Raw genomic sequence first — 15,852 nt, forward strand, 5'->3', positions numbered from 1 at the left:
TCCCCACTCCCCACGGCTAGGCACTCGCCTCTTTCTGTCCTCATTAGCGGGGGGCGGCCAGGCGCCCGCCTCCGATAGGCCAGCTCCGCACTCGGCGGAGATGCTCAGTGGCCGCGGTCCCGAGGCCCCGCGTTTCCTCCTGGCAACAGCCCGAGCGGGTGCTCATAGGCAGAGCCGATTGATACGCCCAGAGTTTGGGGCGCTTGCAGCGCGTGCTCATTGGTTGTTTGAAGGCTTATAGTGGCCCTAGGATTGGCTCACTTTGTGGGGCGCTGTGCGGCTGCGCCGAGGCCGACTTTAGGGGAGGCGGGGCTTCGTCCTTCGCTGGCAGGAGAAGCGGCGAGATCGGCTGGTGCTGCAGCAGAAGCCGGGTCTTAGCCCTGCCGGGCCGGTGGGCTTTCGGCGAGAACCGTAAGGTTTGGCAATCTTTTTCAAGTTGTTGCTGCTGTGGCCTTGACCGTGAGATCCGGTGGGGGAGGGGGGGGGAGTGAGTGATGGGCACGGTTCTCACCCAATGGAAGCAGGAGCTTCTAAAATGCATCCTGGGATTGGTCCTTTCCAATTTCTTATGGCCAATGGTCGTCGGGAAGGGGGGCGGGCGTACTGGGCAGTATTTTCTTCCTGCGGCCGGGCCCCCTTCGCCTGGGCGGCGGGGCTAGGAGGGGCTGGGACTCGAGACGGTGAGGTTTGGGGATCTTGGGAGCGATACCCGCGGGAGCTGCCGAGTGGGGAGGGGGCGGGCGTTTGAAGTGGTTCTTAGCAATAGCTGCCTTTACAGAGCGGCTAAGTACCGGGCCTAGTGCTTAGCATTTTGCTTGCATCATCTGAGTTAATCACAGCGACCCTGCCAGCAAGGAGGTGGGGATCCCCGTCTTACGGTGGGGAAACTGAGGCCCTGGCAGCTCACACAGCCCAGGGCACGCAGCTGGTAAATGGCAGAGGCCGGATCTGTAGTCAGAGTTGCTTGGACTCCGGAGCGGTGCTCTGGAGCCACCAGGCTTTGTTGCTGGATGGGAGCAGGAAGGTGTTGGGGGAACAGGAGCTTTCCCCAGGGGATAGGTTGGGGGAAGGGAATCCGAGGGTTGAAGAAAGGAAATGAGCAACAGAGGCGAGGGCAGGGGAATCAGTTATTCAAGTTTCTGAGTGCCTACTCTGTGCCGTGCATTGTTCTAGGTTCCGGGCACACAGAAATGAGCAAGTCCAGAGGCGATGGGCCACACTGGGGATGGGCCTTAACACTGTTTTCACGTGATTGTATGTTCTGTTAAAATTTGCAAAAGTAAGGTGTTTTGTATTCTTTTTAAAAGAGAGGGTCTTCAAAATTGAATAAACTTCCGGCTCCTCTACCATTGGGTCTGCCCTTCTAATGGGTTTAGTCTAGCTGGAGATTATTATTATGTAGGCAGCACAGAGCAATGGAAGGAGCGCCAGGAGTTCATTACAGGACTGGGGGCAGATTTCCTGGTATGTAAATCAGGGATAATAGTATACTGCCATGCAAAGGCTTGGCAAGGTACATGAAGGGCACCTGGCGGGGCGCAAATGGAAGCCGGAGAGATAGGTGTGTGTGTGCGGGGGTGGGGGGGGGGGAGGGGGTGGGAGTGGCGGTGGGGAGGGAGGGGTTTGAGTTGTCTTCTCTCTTACCTGAGACAGCGCTCCTCCATGCTGTCTTCCCATGGAAACTTGGAGGCAGTTTCCTCACTTCTGAGCTCTGGAGCTCCCAAAGGCACTCTTGGAGCTGAACTGCCATGGCTCTGGGGCCCAGATTGGGGGAGTTCTAGAATTTCCTTTTGCTTTTTAACTGGCTCCTTTGAGCCGATATGCGTGGTTCTTATTCAGCTGTAATAGTCTTTTGTAGTGCCTGGTAACGGGGATGTAGCCACTCAGCTGGAGGCCTCATCTAAAAACAAAGTATTTCCCCTTTTCTAGTCAGTGATGAAGTTTGCCCTGTGTTGCCAGTTTATTGCCTGTTTAAATTCTGTCCTTTGAGTTCTGGGTACAGTGCAATCACACCAGTCTCTACTTGACTTCATTAAGTGCTGCTGAAACCGCATTTTGGTTTAGATATAGTTTTAAAAATCATAGCTTATGCTACTAATATCAAAGTACTTTTAAAAAAAAGTATATCTTTTCTTTTTAAAATTTTATTTATTGATTTGAGTGAGAGGGAAACATCGATTTGCTGTCCCACTTATTTATATATTCATTGGTTGCTTCTTATATGTGCCCTGGCCGGAAATGTATCACAATGATGATACTCTAACCAACGGAGCTACCCAGCCAGGGCTCAAAGTACTTTAATTACATTAAACTTTATTTTGTAATCTTGTAACCCAGTAACTTTTCTTAGGAATCTGTAATCCTATTTTAAAACTGTTCCTGAGAAGGGAGCCCATAGGTTGCTTTTTAAATCTGGTTATAGTAGATTATGTTTAATACTCTGAAAAGCAATTAGCAAGGTGAGAATAAGGGAGTGGGAGTGACTTGAAAGATAAGGGTAAAATATGGGCAGGGTGGCTGTATTGTTAGATAGGACCAACAATCAAATAGTTACCACTTCCCTTTATTAGTTTAAACAATGTCTCTATTTAAATAAGATTTGAATACATGCAATGTTGATGCATCAGGTTCTTTTAAGCAGAGCCTTTTCTGTCTATTTCTGGTTCATTTAAATAACTTATCTAGAGGCTGGTTCCAGGTGTGAAGTCTTTTTTTTTTGATCTTCACCCTAGGATATATGTGTTGTTGTTCTTCATTGATTCTGGAGAGGGAGGGAAGGAGAGGAGGACCATTGATGTGAGAGAGAAACATCAATAGGTTGCCTCCCCTTTGCACCCTGACGGGTAATCGAACCCAAGACTCTTTGGTGCGCAGGAACATGCTCTAACCACTGAGCACACGTGCCAGGGCCAGGTGTGAGGTCTTAATACTTCTTCAGAATTTCTAAGTTATCGTTTACTGTTTTCAGCACTGACATTCCCAGCATTTAATTTTAATTACAACTTTGTGCTCTTATGAATTTCTTCAGATTCCTGCCTGACCAACGTGACCTCAAAAAGGAGGGAAAATGGCTTCTGAATCTGAAACCCTGAATCCCAGCGCTCGGATAATGACCTTTTACCCGACTATGGAGGAGTTCCGGAACTTCAGTCGATACATTGCCTACATTGAATCCCAGGGAGCTCATCGGGCTGGGCTGGCCAAGGTGAGGGGTGGGCTTGTTCGGCAATGGCTTCTGTGCCAGGGCAGCAGGAAGGTGGAAGAACTGAGTTTTGCTGAAAGGCTGGCAGGGTGATGAGCTGCGTGGGCTGTCCTATTTGCAAGTTAATTCCTTTCGTTAGCATCTGAAGCATTTCTTTTCTGTAGGGGGAGAGCTGCTTGGAATCTGTAAAAGGGCTATTTAGAGCCAGTGTGTCAGGGCCACTGCTGGGTGCCTCCTGGTGGAGATGGTGCTTGAGTGTTTTTATCTGTCGTTGCGTGCTTATGCCGTTAAACTTCCCTTGTTCTCATTTCACGCGCAGCCAGCACTCTCATAGTGATCTGGCTTCCCGTGTGGACTCTGTTCAGTGAGAGAGAATCAGCTCTTCATCCTCCTCTCTTGGTGCCCAGATGAGACACTGAGGCTGAGAAACAATATTACTTACCTTATGCCGTGGTCGGCAAACTGCGGCTCACGAGCCACATGCGGCTCTTTGGCCCCTTAAGTGTGGCTCTTCCACAAAATACGGGCGCGCACGTAGAGTGCGATTGAAACTTCGTGGCCCATGCACAGAACTCGGTATTTTGTGGAAGAGCCACACTCAAGGGGCCAGAGAGCCGCAGTTTGCCGACCACTGCCTTAGTGCATGGCAACCAGGCAGCTAGTCGGTGGCAGAACTGGATCAGGGTTGGCATGATGGTGTGACTGGCTGCATTTGGATGGGCCTGGCTAAAGCAAAGTAACTTTCTAGTAAAATTGACTGTTACCATTGGGTAGCAGCCTGCACACTGCCGGGACGCCGACCAGCTCGCCAGGTTTCCGACCCGTCTCTGTTTCTCGTGTTCCCGACAGGTTGTTCCTCCCAAGGAGTGGAAGCCTCGAGCGTCCTATGATGACATTGATGAGCTGGTCATTCCGGCTCCCATCCAGCAGCTGGTGACCGGGCAGTCTGGGCTCTTCACTCAGTACAACATTCAGAAGAAAGCCATGACTGTTCGAGAGTTCCGCAAGATAGCCAATAGTGATAAGTGAGTGGAAACATGTTTCTTCCTTTATCTGTCCTAGCGTCTAGTACTTAACTTTTCCTCAAAGCTGTCTTCAAGACGACTGCTGTCTGGCTGAAGACCAGTGTCCCAGCTCTAGCTTCTGTCTCCCTTTCTCACCTTTTAGTGGAAGCATTCCCTCCTCTCAGGACTGTGTCACAGTCTCAGCTTGTCCATATTCTCAGATAAAGTAGTCCCATTGTTTTTCCATCAAAAGGAGAACCATTTTCTGACTCCGGTAAGTTGCAGATTTCCGAAGGAGAACGCTGGAGTTGGTTCAAAGGGAGCTTTTGCCAGATGTATTGATAATCACTTGCTTATCTGAAAGTGGCCTCAGTAGTTTAATCTCTTCCTTCTGGGTCCTTCTGTCTTTAATCATGCTCAAAATCCTCACTACCCATAAAACTGCTTTCTCCTTCCCACTTTTTGTTTGTTGTCGTTGTTGTTAATCCTCACCCAACGACATTTTCCCATTGATTTTTAGAGAGAATGGAAGGGAGGGGGAGAGGCAGAGAGAGAAATATTGCGGTGAGAGAGACACATCTATTGGTTGCCTCCTATGCCCTGACCAAGACAGGGGATTCAGCCTGCAACCAAGGTACATGCCCTTGACTGAAATCGAAGCCGGAACCCTTCACTTGGCGCTCTATCCACTGAGCCAACCCGGCCACGGCTTCTTTCCACTTTGACATTAACAGGATGTGAATGAACTGCCAAGCTGGTCGCTATTTTCTGACTCCATTCTTCCTCATGTGTACATTCTTGTCTGTGTTAGAAACGTCTGTCTTTGTTGAGGCCTGCTGTTTTCAGTTGATTTTCTCTGCCGTTTGTAACATTTAGCTCTCATTTGATCTCAGCGAATGAATTTTGTCTTCCCCTCATCAGCTCTCACTGCTCTTTCTTAATCCTTTCCCTTGGATCTTCTCCCTTCCCGTGCCACTCCATAATTTTGAGTTTCCACAAGGGATTCCTTCCTTTCCCCTTTTCTCCTGAGCCTTACAGATCTTTGCATGTCTGATTTCAGCCAGTCAGACATGTGCCTGCACTGTGAACGGGCCCAGAGCTGGATCTGAAGCTTGCCAGCCTTCACACTTTGGGGGCGTGACTTCATGCGCTTTATCCTCTCTCTCTCTCTCTCTCTCTCTCTCTCTCTCTTTCACATCAGATCTCACTCTATTTCTGCGCTTTGCCTTCTTTTCCGTTGGCTTATGATTCTAAATATGGTCTTCCAGTTTTATTGACAGCTTAACGCTTAAACGTCTGCTAGTATAGTGCTGGCCAACGGCTGTCTAATGAGATAATTTATGTGCAAGCATGTTGAAGAAGTGTGACATGCTCTGGACGGAAGGCTGTGTCGCCCTGTGTCTGGCTTCTGTCTGTGCAGTGTGTCTGTGGGGTGGCGGCCCCCAGCACACCTGCTTTCTGTTTCACATGAGCTTCAGCCTCCTGTGCCCGCCTTCTCTTCTTGTCAACATATGGTAGGCCTTTTCTCCTCTCGCAATACCGCCTTTCTTTTGACGCTTACCAGCCCGTGTCTTTTCTTTTCATCTGGCATACAACAAAGTCTTACCCTTGGTTTCTATCTGCATGGTCAGCAAAACGCAGTGGGTAAAAAAAATCTAAATTTATAAAGCAGATCAGTTGGAGGTGGAAAAGTTATTTATGTTTAAAAGGGAACTGCAGAGTTCTAAACATTATTATTCACTAGGTTGACATGAACACATAAGCCAGTATCTAAAGTAAGATTTGTTTTTCCTCACTCATCCCATTATCTCCACACAATTTCATTTTGGTCTCTGCTTCCACTCTTTATCTGCTCATGATATTTTTTGCCATTCGAGTTAGAATGTGCGTTTTTCAAATACCCTTTAGGTCTATATATTATTCTTTTTTAAATTGCTGTGTAATCATTTTTAAGGGGTTTTGAACTGTTTTGTTTGTAAGCACGATTATTTGTTCAATGTTAGCCGCTGCCTTGGATGCTGGAAGTGTGGCAGTGATGGCACACACGAGCCTTTGGGAGCCGATTCCTTCACTTACCAGGGAAGTGAGCCGTGGAAGGCCTCCGCTCTTCCCAGGCTGCTGGGTTTCGGTTGTCTGTTGATATGCAGTTGACCTTGATCAATGTTGGAGTGGGCATCAACTCCCCATTCCCACCCCCACCCGTGAAGTCAAATTTGCCTATAACTTTTGACTCCCCCAAATCTTAACTACTAATAAATAGCCTACTGTTGATCAGAAGTCTTACTGGTAACATAAATAGTCTATTAACACATTTTTGTATGTATTGTATACTGTAGTCTTATAATAATAAGTAAGCTAGAGAAAATAAAATGTTAACAAAATCATAAGGAAGAGAAAATATATTTACAGAAAAATAACCCGCATGTAAGTGGACCTGCACAGGTCAAACCTGTGTTGTTCACAGGTCAGCTCTATAGGGATTTGCAGTTTTTGGATCTCACAAATTTGTAAGCTGTTTTTTCCTTGGGTGGCCAGGCCACTTCTGATTCTAGAGGAGTGTATAGCTTTAGTAGATTCTCTTCAAAGACTTGAAGATACCATGCTTCTTAAGGAAGATGCGCTTATATCTTCATGTACATCACCTTCCTTGGGCCCAGAGCTCACGGAAGGGATATTGAGGGAGTTACTATCTTAGAGTCTTGAAGGCTGAGGTTATGTCATATTTGTTTGAAATATCTTGCTGTTTCTGGAATAGGAGATTGTGTCTTGTGCTGTTCAAGAATTTAGTCCCTTATAAGTGGTTAACACTTCTTTTATGTTTGAAAGGTACTGTACCCCACGCTATAGTGAGTTTGAAGAGCTTGAACGGAAATACTGGAAAAATCTTACTTTCAATCCGCCAATCTATGGCGCAGACGTGAATGGCACTCTCTATGAAAAGGTGAGGCTCTCTGGCAACTCTCTGCGCAGCATTTTTGTAATTTTGTAGTGGAATGACATTTTATCTGCCCAGCGCTCAGTAGGTCCCTGAAAGCTGCTTGCTGAATGGGGGAATGATCCACCACCAGCTGATGTGCTGTGCTCGCTTAATTGGGGGTAGTTTTGCATGTGACTGAATGCTACTTCTCCCACTCTACATGTGAATCGGGTGATGTGGTGTTCTTTGCCAGGGCTGTTAGAATAGTCTGTGGGTGGTAGCTGATGAGTTCTTGAAAGGGTGGGATCACAGTAGATGAATTGTTGGGGGAGAAGCAGTGTGGTTTCTGCAGAAAAAAGATCACTGACTATAATAAAAGTAATATATATTTAAGAAGTGAAACTCAGTTAGATTTTCAGAACCAGCAAACAACATTCTGTAGCAAAAGCTGTTTTAACCAGTTGCACTGGCTTGGAATGTAAAAGGAAGGAATGTTTGGAAGGTTTTTTTGGACGATTAAAAAATTTGTAGCACATTTCAAGGATTATCACTCAGATTAATTCCAATTTTTTTTGTAAATTATTGGAAGGAAGGAGTTTAAAAAGTGGATTCTAAGTTTATAGATGAGCTTTTTTGGGTGGTGGGGAAGTGAAGCAGGGACATTAATTGTGGGAAGATGCTGTAAGGACCTGGGATGGGGAGACACAAGCAGGGAATAATAATCCATAACATGCCATGGGCGGTGGGCGCCTTGCTGACCATTACAGCTCGGAAAAGGACTGGGTAAAACTTTTTACCGAGAACACTGCTCAGTGGAAAGTGGGGCTAGAAAAGTCACAGATTGATCTAGTTCATGCTCATGTTTTGTATATTTTATGGTTTAAGAGTTTCTATTTTGTCATAAGTTTCTTTAGCTTCAGTTCAAAACTCTTTATTCTGGGGTTTGGAATATGTGGCTGTCACCGCTTTATTCATCTTTCATATACGAGTGGTATTTGTCCTTCAGAGGTTATAATGGCATCGTTTCCAGTGGTGGTGTGAAAAGTGGGTGAGGGACGCTGTGGTCTTCATGTCCATGCTGTTTTGACATTATTCCACATCTTCCTTAGAGGTGACAGCTCACCTGGGACCTACTCCATGATTTGTAGGTTCGGAGCCTCGGTTTATAATCTTGATAACTTGCCCTGGACTGTCATTTCCTTTGCAGCATGTTGATGAGTGGAATATTGGCCGGCTGAAAACCATCCTGGACTTGGTGGAAAAGGAGAGTGGGATCACCATCGAGGGTGTGAACACCCCATACCTGTACTTTGGCATGTGGAAGACATCCTTTGCCTGGCACACTGAAGACATGGACCTATACAGCATCAATTATCTGCACTTCGGAGAACCCAAGTCCTGGTACAGTCAGCCTGCAGTTGGCGCTGGAGCTTCTCGGGAGGGAGGGGGCTCCTCAGCCTTCCTGTGCCCAGAAAACGCCTCCAGAGCTTGTTAAAATGCAGGCTCGGGTTCAGTAGGCTTAGGGTGGGAGTGGCATTTTACATATTAAACAGACTTCCAAGTGCTGAGATGCTGTTGGAGCTCAGACTGCCTTTGGAGTAGCAGGCTTTACCGTAGAGGGCGGGGCACTTCGTACCACTGCGTGTAAGCGTGAGCTGGCCGAGTGACTGTGAGCCACAGAGGCTATTCCTACCTCTCCCACCGCTTTCTGCTTTCTTTTTCTGAGCAGGCCCGAGGCATTTCTTAGAGGCAGACTTCCAAGGCTAGAGCCCCGCCTGCAGATGATAGAAAGCTTCCTTTCCCTCGTGGGGAAAAAATATTTGGTGAGCAGCAGTGTGTGCTTAACGCAAGAGGGGATGCAAGGCTATTCAGCATATGCTTCCTGCTCTCCAGGATGTCCTTAGTCTAGTTGGGGAGACAAAGATGTGTTCTCTCTTCTCTCCCTCTGCCGGTCCATCACTAACTGGCTCAGCAGTTAGTGAAGGTGCTACATTCAACGGCACAGGTGAGGTAGCTACTGTCACAGACAGGAGATGCAAAGTGTGAGGGAAGCTCTGATGGGAGACGGTGGATGCTGTAGGTCCATGTGGAGAGGGCACATGAGGGGTGGCGATCAGAGAGGGTGTCCCTGAAGGAGGTGACAATGAAGCTGAGACCTAGCAAATGAGAAAGACGCAGCTGAGTAGCTGGGTGGGACGATGGTGGGTTCAGGAGAAGGGAGGCTGAGGGAAGTGTGTCTCAGTGGTTGGAAAACCCGGGCAAAGATCCAGCGTGATGTCTTTAGTGAACTAGGGGAAGATCATTGTGGTTTGGGTGCCAGGTACTATGATTGAAGTGAGCGAGGAAGCCAGAGGAACAGCATGGGCCTGACCATGAGGAGTCATGGGCACTGGATCCATCTTCCTGCCCTTTTCCAGCATCTAAAGCCACATCCCTTCCCAGGGGTTTTCCTTCCTTCTTTCAAATACTTTTGAGTTTCTAATTTTGGCAAAATTTTTTGACCTACTGTCCCATGACCTTCCTTAGTTGGCCAGACTTGGAGACTCTGTCAGTGTAGCTTTTGTGTCTTCACCACGTTTACGCCAAAGTTCCCTGAGAATGGATTTCTGTTGCCGTGTCGAGAACAGGTTTTCTGGTTATACATGCACTCTTCAGGCCATCAGGGGGACCTCCAGAGGTGGCCGTGCACGGTTGCCCACAGTGCTTCCAGTGACAAACATCCGCGTCTGTTTTGTTTCATAATGAAGCTTTTGGGATGGGAAGTGTTTGTTGTGGAATAATCTTTAGACTTGATTATAAAGGTTAGAATAGACTTACTGTGCTTTTCAGACTGTAATGTTTAGCAGTTTAGCAAAAGTTTTGAATAGTCTTACCTGGTTTTTTGGTCCTTTTTTATGAAGAGCAGTTTCTATGGTGTCGGGGTGCAGGAGTAACCACTGGGTGATCAGTATAACTGGGGACAAGGGGAGGTGGGTTCAGCAGCAGATATGGGGCCAGGTCTAACCCATTTTGCCTGGTTTTTTATTCTTTATCCTGTCACTGTTCGGCCATCAGGCCTGCCTGGGGCACTTTAATGCCATCCTTCTCCCATTTCATTTTCATTTTCATTTCATTTCATGTCATTTAGGACATCATAGAGAGCGACACTGAGTGCATACCTAAATCCTGGCTCACAGTAAACAGCAATGTCTCATTAACGAATAGAAAAGAGGAATTCACTGACACTTCTCTGTGGGCTCCCCGCTGCTCTGCCCAAACAGTCTAATATTTCATTTCTCCAGGTTTCCTTTCTCGTTTTTGTAGTTGGGAGGTTGAAAAACCTGATAGCTTGAGCTGTTTTGAGAGTGGGAACCAGCCCCTTCCGCTCCCGTCCTGTCCTCTGCTCAGCGTGCAATGCCTTTATGTGATTGCAGGTACTCTGTTCCCCCTGAGCACGGGAAGCGGTTGGAGCGCCTCGCCAAAGGTACTGTGTCTCCTCCACAGCGGGCTCAGACCCTCCTGTGCGCTGTGCTCATTGCTGTAACGCGTCCATTCTCTGTGGTCAGGTTCTCTCGTGTCCCTTCTCAGGCCTGCAGGTGGCGGGTAAGCCAGACTGCCAGGCTAGTTATCCTAATGGAGCAACTAAAAACAGAGCCTTTCCGCACTTTGTCCTGGGAAGGGACTCGGCAATTCCTTCTTAGACGGTCTTTGCCTTGGTTTTATCGAGCACGGATTCATTTGACCGGAGATAGTATGCCTGTCATATTGGGTCTGACTCTTCTGCCAGAAACCCAAATGTTCAAGTCAGGATGGAATTATTTAATGCTTTGACTCCTTAAAGTGGCCTTTGATAGATGATTCCTCCAGAGAGCCCATTTCAGGAGAGCTGGGTAGTCTGTTCTGTAGTAGACATGTTACTAACAAAGACTGAGGATGCAGCTGCATGGAGGAAGGCCCGAAAGCGTGTCAAAGCTGTTTATCAGAAAACGGGCTGCTGGGTCATCTCACGTCCCCAAACAGAATCTGATTACCCATGGGCGGCCTACCCGCGAGAGCCCAGAGGTTCACTGTGAAATCTTAGAGCTGGGCTGGGGCTGAAGGATCCATAGAGATCACCTTGGTGATTTATCCCCATATTGTCCAGGCGAGATGCACAGGGGTAGGATGCTAGGGTTACAGAGCGAGTGTGGAGCACCGTTCACATGTGCCTATTTTCAATTAAACAGGCTTTTTCCCAGGAAGTGCTCAAAGCTGTGAGGCTTTTCTCCGCCATAAGATGACCTTGATTTCCCCTTTAATGCTGAAGAAATACGGAATTCCCTTTGACAAGGTGAGCTGACTTTACATATGGAAATCCTTAGCCTCACACGGAAACCGCCCTTTCTGGTCTGTGTTTCACAGAGAGGAGCTTTATTCTCGTTCATTACCCTGTGCCAGGTGTGGGCCAAAGCTGACATATATAACAACACTTTGGCATCAGGGTATTAAAGGTGGGGCTGCTATACCTTCCCGGGACCAGATGGGAGTCAAATCCCCGTGAACAGAGTTCCTTTGGAAGAAGGGTTATTATAGTCGTGGCATTCTAATCTATATTAATAAAGAGCTAATATGCTGATGGTCGATCTGCTGTAAGGGTAACGACTAGGTCATTAGCATATTAGCTGGTGCATATTAGCTGGTGCGTTGCTCTGGAGACGGGGAGGTGCCAGGAGGAGGCGGGACCATCCCGTGCCGGGAAGGGCAGGGCTGAGAGCCCATAGCACCCCCCTCACCAGTCCTTCGCCACCCACCCCTCGCACGCTGAGTGCTGTGCGGCCCACCTGCCAGGGGAAGGAGCACAGCGCAGCAGGTGGGAGGCTTCCACACTCTCCTCTGGTGCCATGACGGGGTGGAGCCGCTGCATGAAACGGGGCGGAAGCAGGGAGGCACCCAGAGAAGGCGGGACCAGCCTGAGGCGGCTGGAGGGACTGAGTGTCCTGCTTGAAGTGGCCAGAGAAGGCCAGAGGGTTTGGGGGCTGGGCCAGGGGCGCTGGAGCTCTGGGTGGACAGGTTCTGGTGTCAAGGTAGGGGTGCAGGTGGGTGGGCCACGCTGCGCAATTTCTAATCGCGCGCTGGGCTCCTAGTATGATATGTTAGGGCTTTGCATTTTGTAGAAGACACTGAGATGCCAGTGGCTTTATGGCTTATCCTTGGTTGTTCAGCTAAGTTGAGGCAGAGCTGGAGCTCAGACGTCCAGTTCTGCAGACTCCTGCAGTTGGATGCAGCTGCTTCAACTCTGCTCTTGTGCAGGTCACTCAGGAAGCTGGAGAGTTCATGATCACATTTCCTTATGGCTACCACGCCGGCTTCAACCACGGCTTCAACTGTGCGGAGTCTACCAATTTTGCTACGCGGCGGTGGATTGAGTATGGCAAACAGGCAGTGCTGGTGAGTGCTTGGCCTCTCTGTCCCTCTGCCTCAACATGTCTGGTTCTTGTTAGGTGCACTGGCTGCTGGTTAGAACGTCTCTTTGATCTTCTGCAGTTCAGAAACCAAGTGCCTGCGAATGTGCAAAAGTGCCCAACATCTTGCGTTCGTTAAAAATTTGTTCAGATTCGGGACGTATAAAGTGAGGTTTTCGTGCGTAAGCCCATTGGGCATTCAAACCACAGCCACACACATTGATACTCGGGCTTTAGCCACTCGGGGATTTCTCTGTTGAGAAGTTCTGAGGGGTTTACTTTTACTTGAGGGAAGCAGAGGGCTGGACCTTTGATTGGGAGTAGCCTTGCTCGTGTGGTCCTGGCCTTGGATAGATACCAACGCGAAGGTGGCTGTTGACCATCTGGGGTCTGAGTGCTGAGTGTCCTATCGATCGGTTCTCACGCACCCTTGTAGTGCCTGGGCGGACTGCCCAGCGCCATAGTGCCATGCATTCTCCGCCCTTCTCCCCTGCTTCCCTCCCTGTCTGAAGCTCTGCAAGGACAATATGCCTTCAGCCTCTGAACCCAAAATGGTTTGGCTTTAAGCTGTCTTGGACCTTTGTCCACCTGAGGGGAGGAGATGGGATATGGAGTCAGGTGGGAGCAGGTGAAGTGTGCTCACCTGGGGCTCGTCTGGTTACTCGTGGCAGTGCTCCTGTAGGAAGGATATGGTGAAGATCTCCATGGACGTGTTTGTGAGGAAGTTCCATCCAGAAAGGTACAAACTTTGGAAAGCTGGGAAGGACAGCACAGTTATCGACCATACGCTGCCCACGCCAGAAGCCGCTGAGTTTCTTAAGGAGAGTGAACTGCCTCCAAGGGCCGCGAGTGAGGAGGAGTGCCCAGAGGAGGACATGGAGGGAGTCGAGGACGGCGAGGACGGCCACCTGAAGAGAAGGTAAGGCGGCAGCCCTCGGGGCCCAGCTGTCTGAGGAGGCACGTGGAGGCAGGACTGAGAGGCTGTTACTAAGTGAGGCGTTTGAGCCACAGATGAGGGAGTTTCCTTCTTGGTACAGGCTCCAGAGTCCTCAGAGTGAGGGCATTTAGGCCCCCGGTGGCTGTTACCAGGAGCGATGGCATGGTGGTGCGCCCATGGTCTGCTGGAGCGAGGGGCACACACGTGCCAGGGTACTGCTCCCTCTGGGCCAGAAAAGTCACAATTTCTCATCTTCATCATGAGAGCTTTTTTTTTTTTTTTTAAATATATTTTATTGATGTTTTACAGAGAGGAAGGGAGAGGGATAGAGAGCCAGAAACATTGATGAGAGAGAAACATCGATCAGCTGCCCCCCGCACATCCCCCACCGGGGATGTGCCCGCAACCCAGGTACATGCCCTTGACCGGAATCGAACCCGGGACCCTTCAGTCCACAGGTCGATGCTCTATCCACTGAGCCAAACCGGTTACGGCATGAGAGCTTTTTTAAAAAAATATTTTTATTGATTTCAGAGAGGAAGGGAGAAGGAGAGAGAGAGAGAGAGAAACATCAGTGAGAGAGCATCATTGATTGCCTGCTTCCTGCATGACCCCTATTGGGGATTGGGCCTGCCACCCGGGCATGTGCCCTGACCGGGAATCGAACCCTGACCTCCTGGTTGATAGGTCGATGCTCAACCCCTGAGCCACACCGGCCGGGCGTGAGAGCTTTTTAAAGAAGGAGAGTGTGGTGCTCGCTACGGGAAGATTAATTAGCATGTCCCCTGCACAAGGACGACATGCCAATTTGTGAAGCGGTTCATATTAAAAAAAAAAAAGAAAGAAAGAAAAAAGAGCGTGTGGTAGTGGAAATGAGATTCCTGGCCTTGCCAGTGTTTGAGCCAGAGGATCTCTCCTAAGGCTCGTTTATCCTAGGCCCCGTGGGGAAGGAAGGAGGGACTTTGACGGGCTCCTGCTGTACGCCAGGTGCTTTCGGGTACTCTGCCTGCCTTTTCTTAAGCCTCGTGGTGGGTGGTGATACCCCTGTTTTCCATTTGATGGGACGGGCTCAGGTCCCACAAATGGGGGGCTGTAGGCTCTGGGCACTGGTTTTGGGGTTGTGTGTGGATGTGTTTGTGTAAGTGGATATATACATGGGCCCTTACACAGCTCACTCTCCTCCTTGCAGCCTCGCCAAGCACCGCATAGGGACGAAGAGGCACCGAGTTTGTCTCGAAATTCCGCAGGAGGTCAGTCAGAGCGAGCTCTTCCCCAAGGAGGAGCTGAGTTCCGGCCAGTACGACCTGACGGCGTGCCAGGCCGCGCTCGCCCCCGTGAGGCCCACCCACAGCTCCGTGCGGCAGGTCGAGGATGGCCTCCCCTTCCCAGGTCAGCTGGTTACGGTATTCTCCCCCACCCTGACTGTTCTGTTCTCTGTCGGGTGCCATGTTAGTGCTGGGTCACCAATGAGAAAAAGGGGAGAGACAGGCCCGAGTGTGAGGAGCACTTTGGTTGGGAACACACAGGGCAGGTGAGGAACATCGGGGAAAGCCCCCACCCCTCCTTTTGCCTGGTGAGGGGTCCAGGAGACACTGAAGGTTTTGGTGAAGTGACGATGAACCGAAGGGGACAAGATCAGTAGGAATTTTCCAGGCAGCGTTGGTGACATACAAAGGGCATCCCCTAGAGGCACAGCAGGGGCCAAGGCATGGAGCTGTGAAAGGACAGAGCTGTTTGGGGGGCTGGTAGTGATTTCCTGCCATTTGAATATGGGGGCGGAAGACAGGTGTGTTACCAGGAAATGAGCTAGAGAAATAGAAGCGAGAGGATGTAGGGACTGCCTGCCATCTTAGCTTGGCTCACACGGAGGCCCGGGAGCCGTTTGTATTTCAAGGGGAGTGGAGTGGTCACAGTGTTCTAGAGCAGCGGTCGCCAACCTTTCGGACCTCATGGACCGCCAGTGGTCCGCGGACCTCTGGTTGCCCACCGCTGTTCTAGAGCAGTCCCTCGGGCGGATGGTTGTGAGGGTAGGTTTGTTGGGCACGGGCTGTATCAGTGTCCAGTCAGGCTTGACAACACCTTGTCGGTACCTCTGCTGAGAGCCAGACGGCTCTATGGACTCGACCTGGGTCTGGGCTGCCTTCGTTCAGGTTGTCCAGCCTGGGGTGCTAGGTCTCCTGTGCTCGGCCTTCATTTCCGGCCAGACTTCTGAGGACATGGCAGCTGTCACTTAATGAGCGTCTGCCATGTGTGCCAGGCTGTGCTCCATCTTACGCAGAGCCCTGGTGGTACCTTGCATTAGAGAGGGTGGAACTGGAAGCCCAGAGAGGATCAGCAGCCGCTCATCACAGTGACCTGTGGGTGACAGCCGG

General features: G+C 49.6%; 1 protein-coding gene across 1 annotated transcript in view; it reads left to right on the forward strand.

Moving 5' to 3' along the window:
• The first annotated feature begins 299 nt into the window (after positions 1 to 299).
• KDM4A (lysine demethylase 4A) overlaps positions 300 to 15,852 on the forward strand; it is a 42,640-nt gene continuing 27,087 nt past the window's right edge. The window contains exons 1-10 of the mRNA XM_081085820.1: positions 300 to 416; positions 3,029 to 3,205; positions 4,052 to 4,227; positions 7,033 to 7,147; positions 8,331 to 8,524; positions 10,537 to 10,586; positions 11,329 to 11,432; positions 12,392 to 12,529; positions 13,215 to 13,462; positions 14,670 to 14,869. Of these exons, the coding sequence (XP_080941946.1) occupies positions 3,068 to 3,205; positions 4,052 to 4,227; positions 7,033 to 7,147; positions 8,331 to 8,524; positions 10,537 to 10,586; positions 11,329 to 11,432; positions 12,392 to 12,529; positions 13,215 to 13,462; positions 14,670 to 14,869 (1,363 nt within the window). The 5' untranslated portion in view covers positions 300 to 416; positions 3,029 to 3,067. The remainder of the gene's footprint in view (positions 417 to 3,028; positions 3,206 to 4,051; positions 4,228 to 7,032; positions 7,148 to 8,330; positions 8,525 to 10,536; positions 10,587 to 11,328; positions 11,433 to 12,391; positions 12,530 to 13,214; positions 13,463 to 14,669; positions 14,870 to 15,852) is intronic.

Source organism: Myotis nattereri (genome assembly GCF_964212035.1).
Source record: "Myotis nattereri genome assembly, chromosome: 3".
NCBI lineage: Eukaryota > Metazoa > Chordata > Mammalia > Chiroptera > Vespertilionidae > Myotis > Myotis nattereri.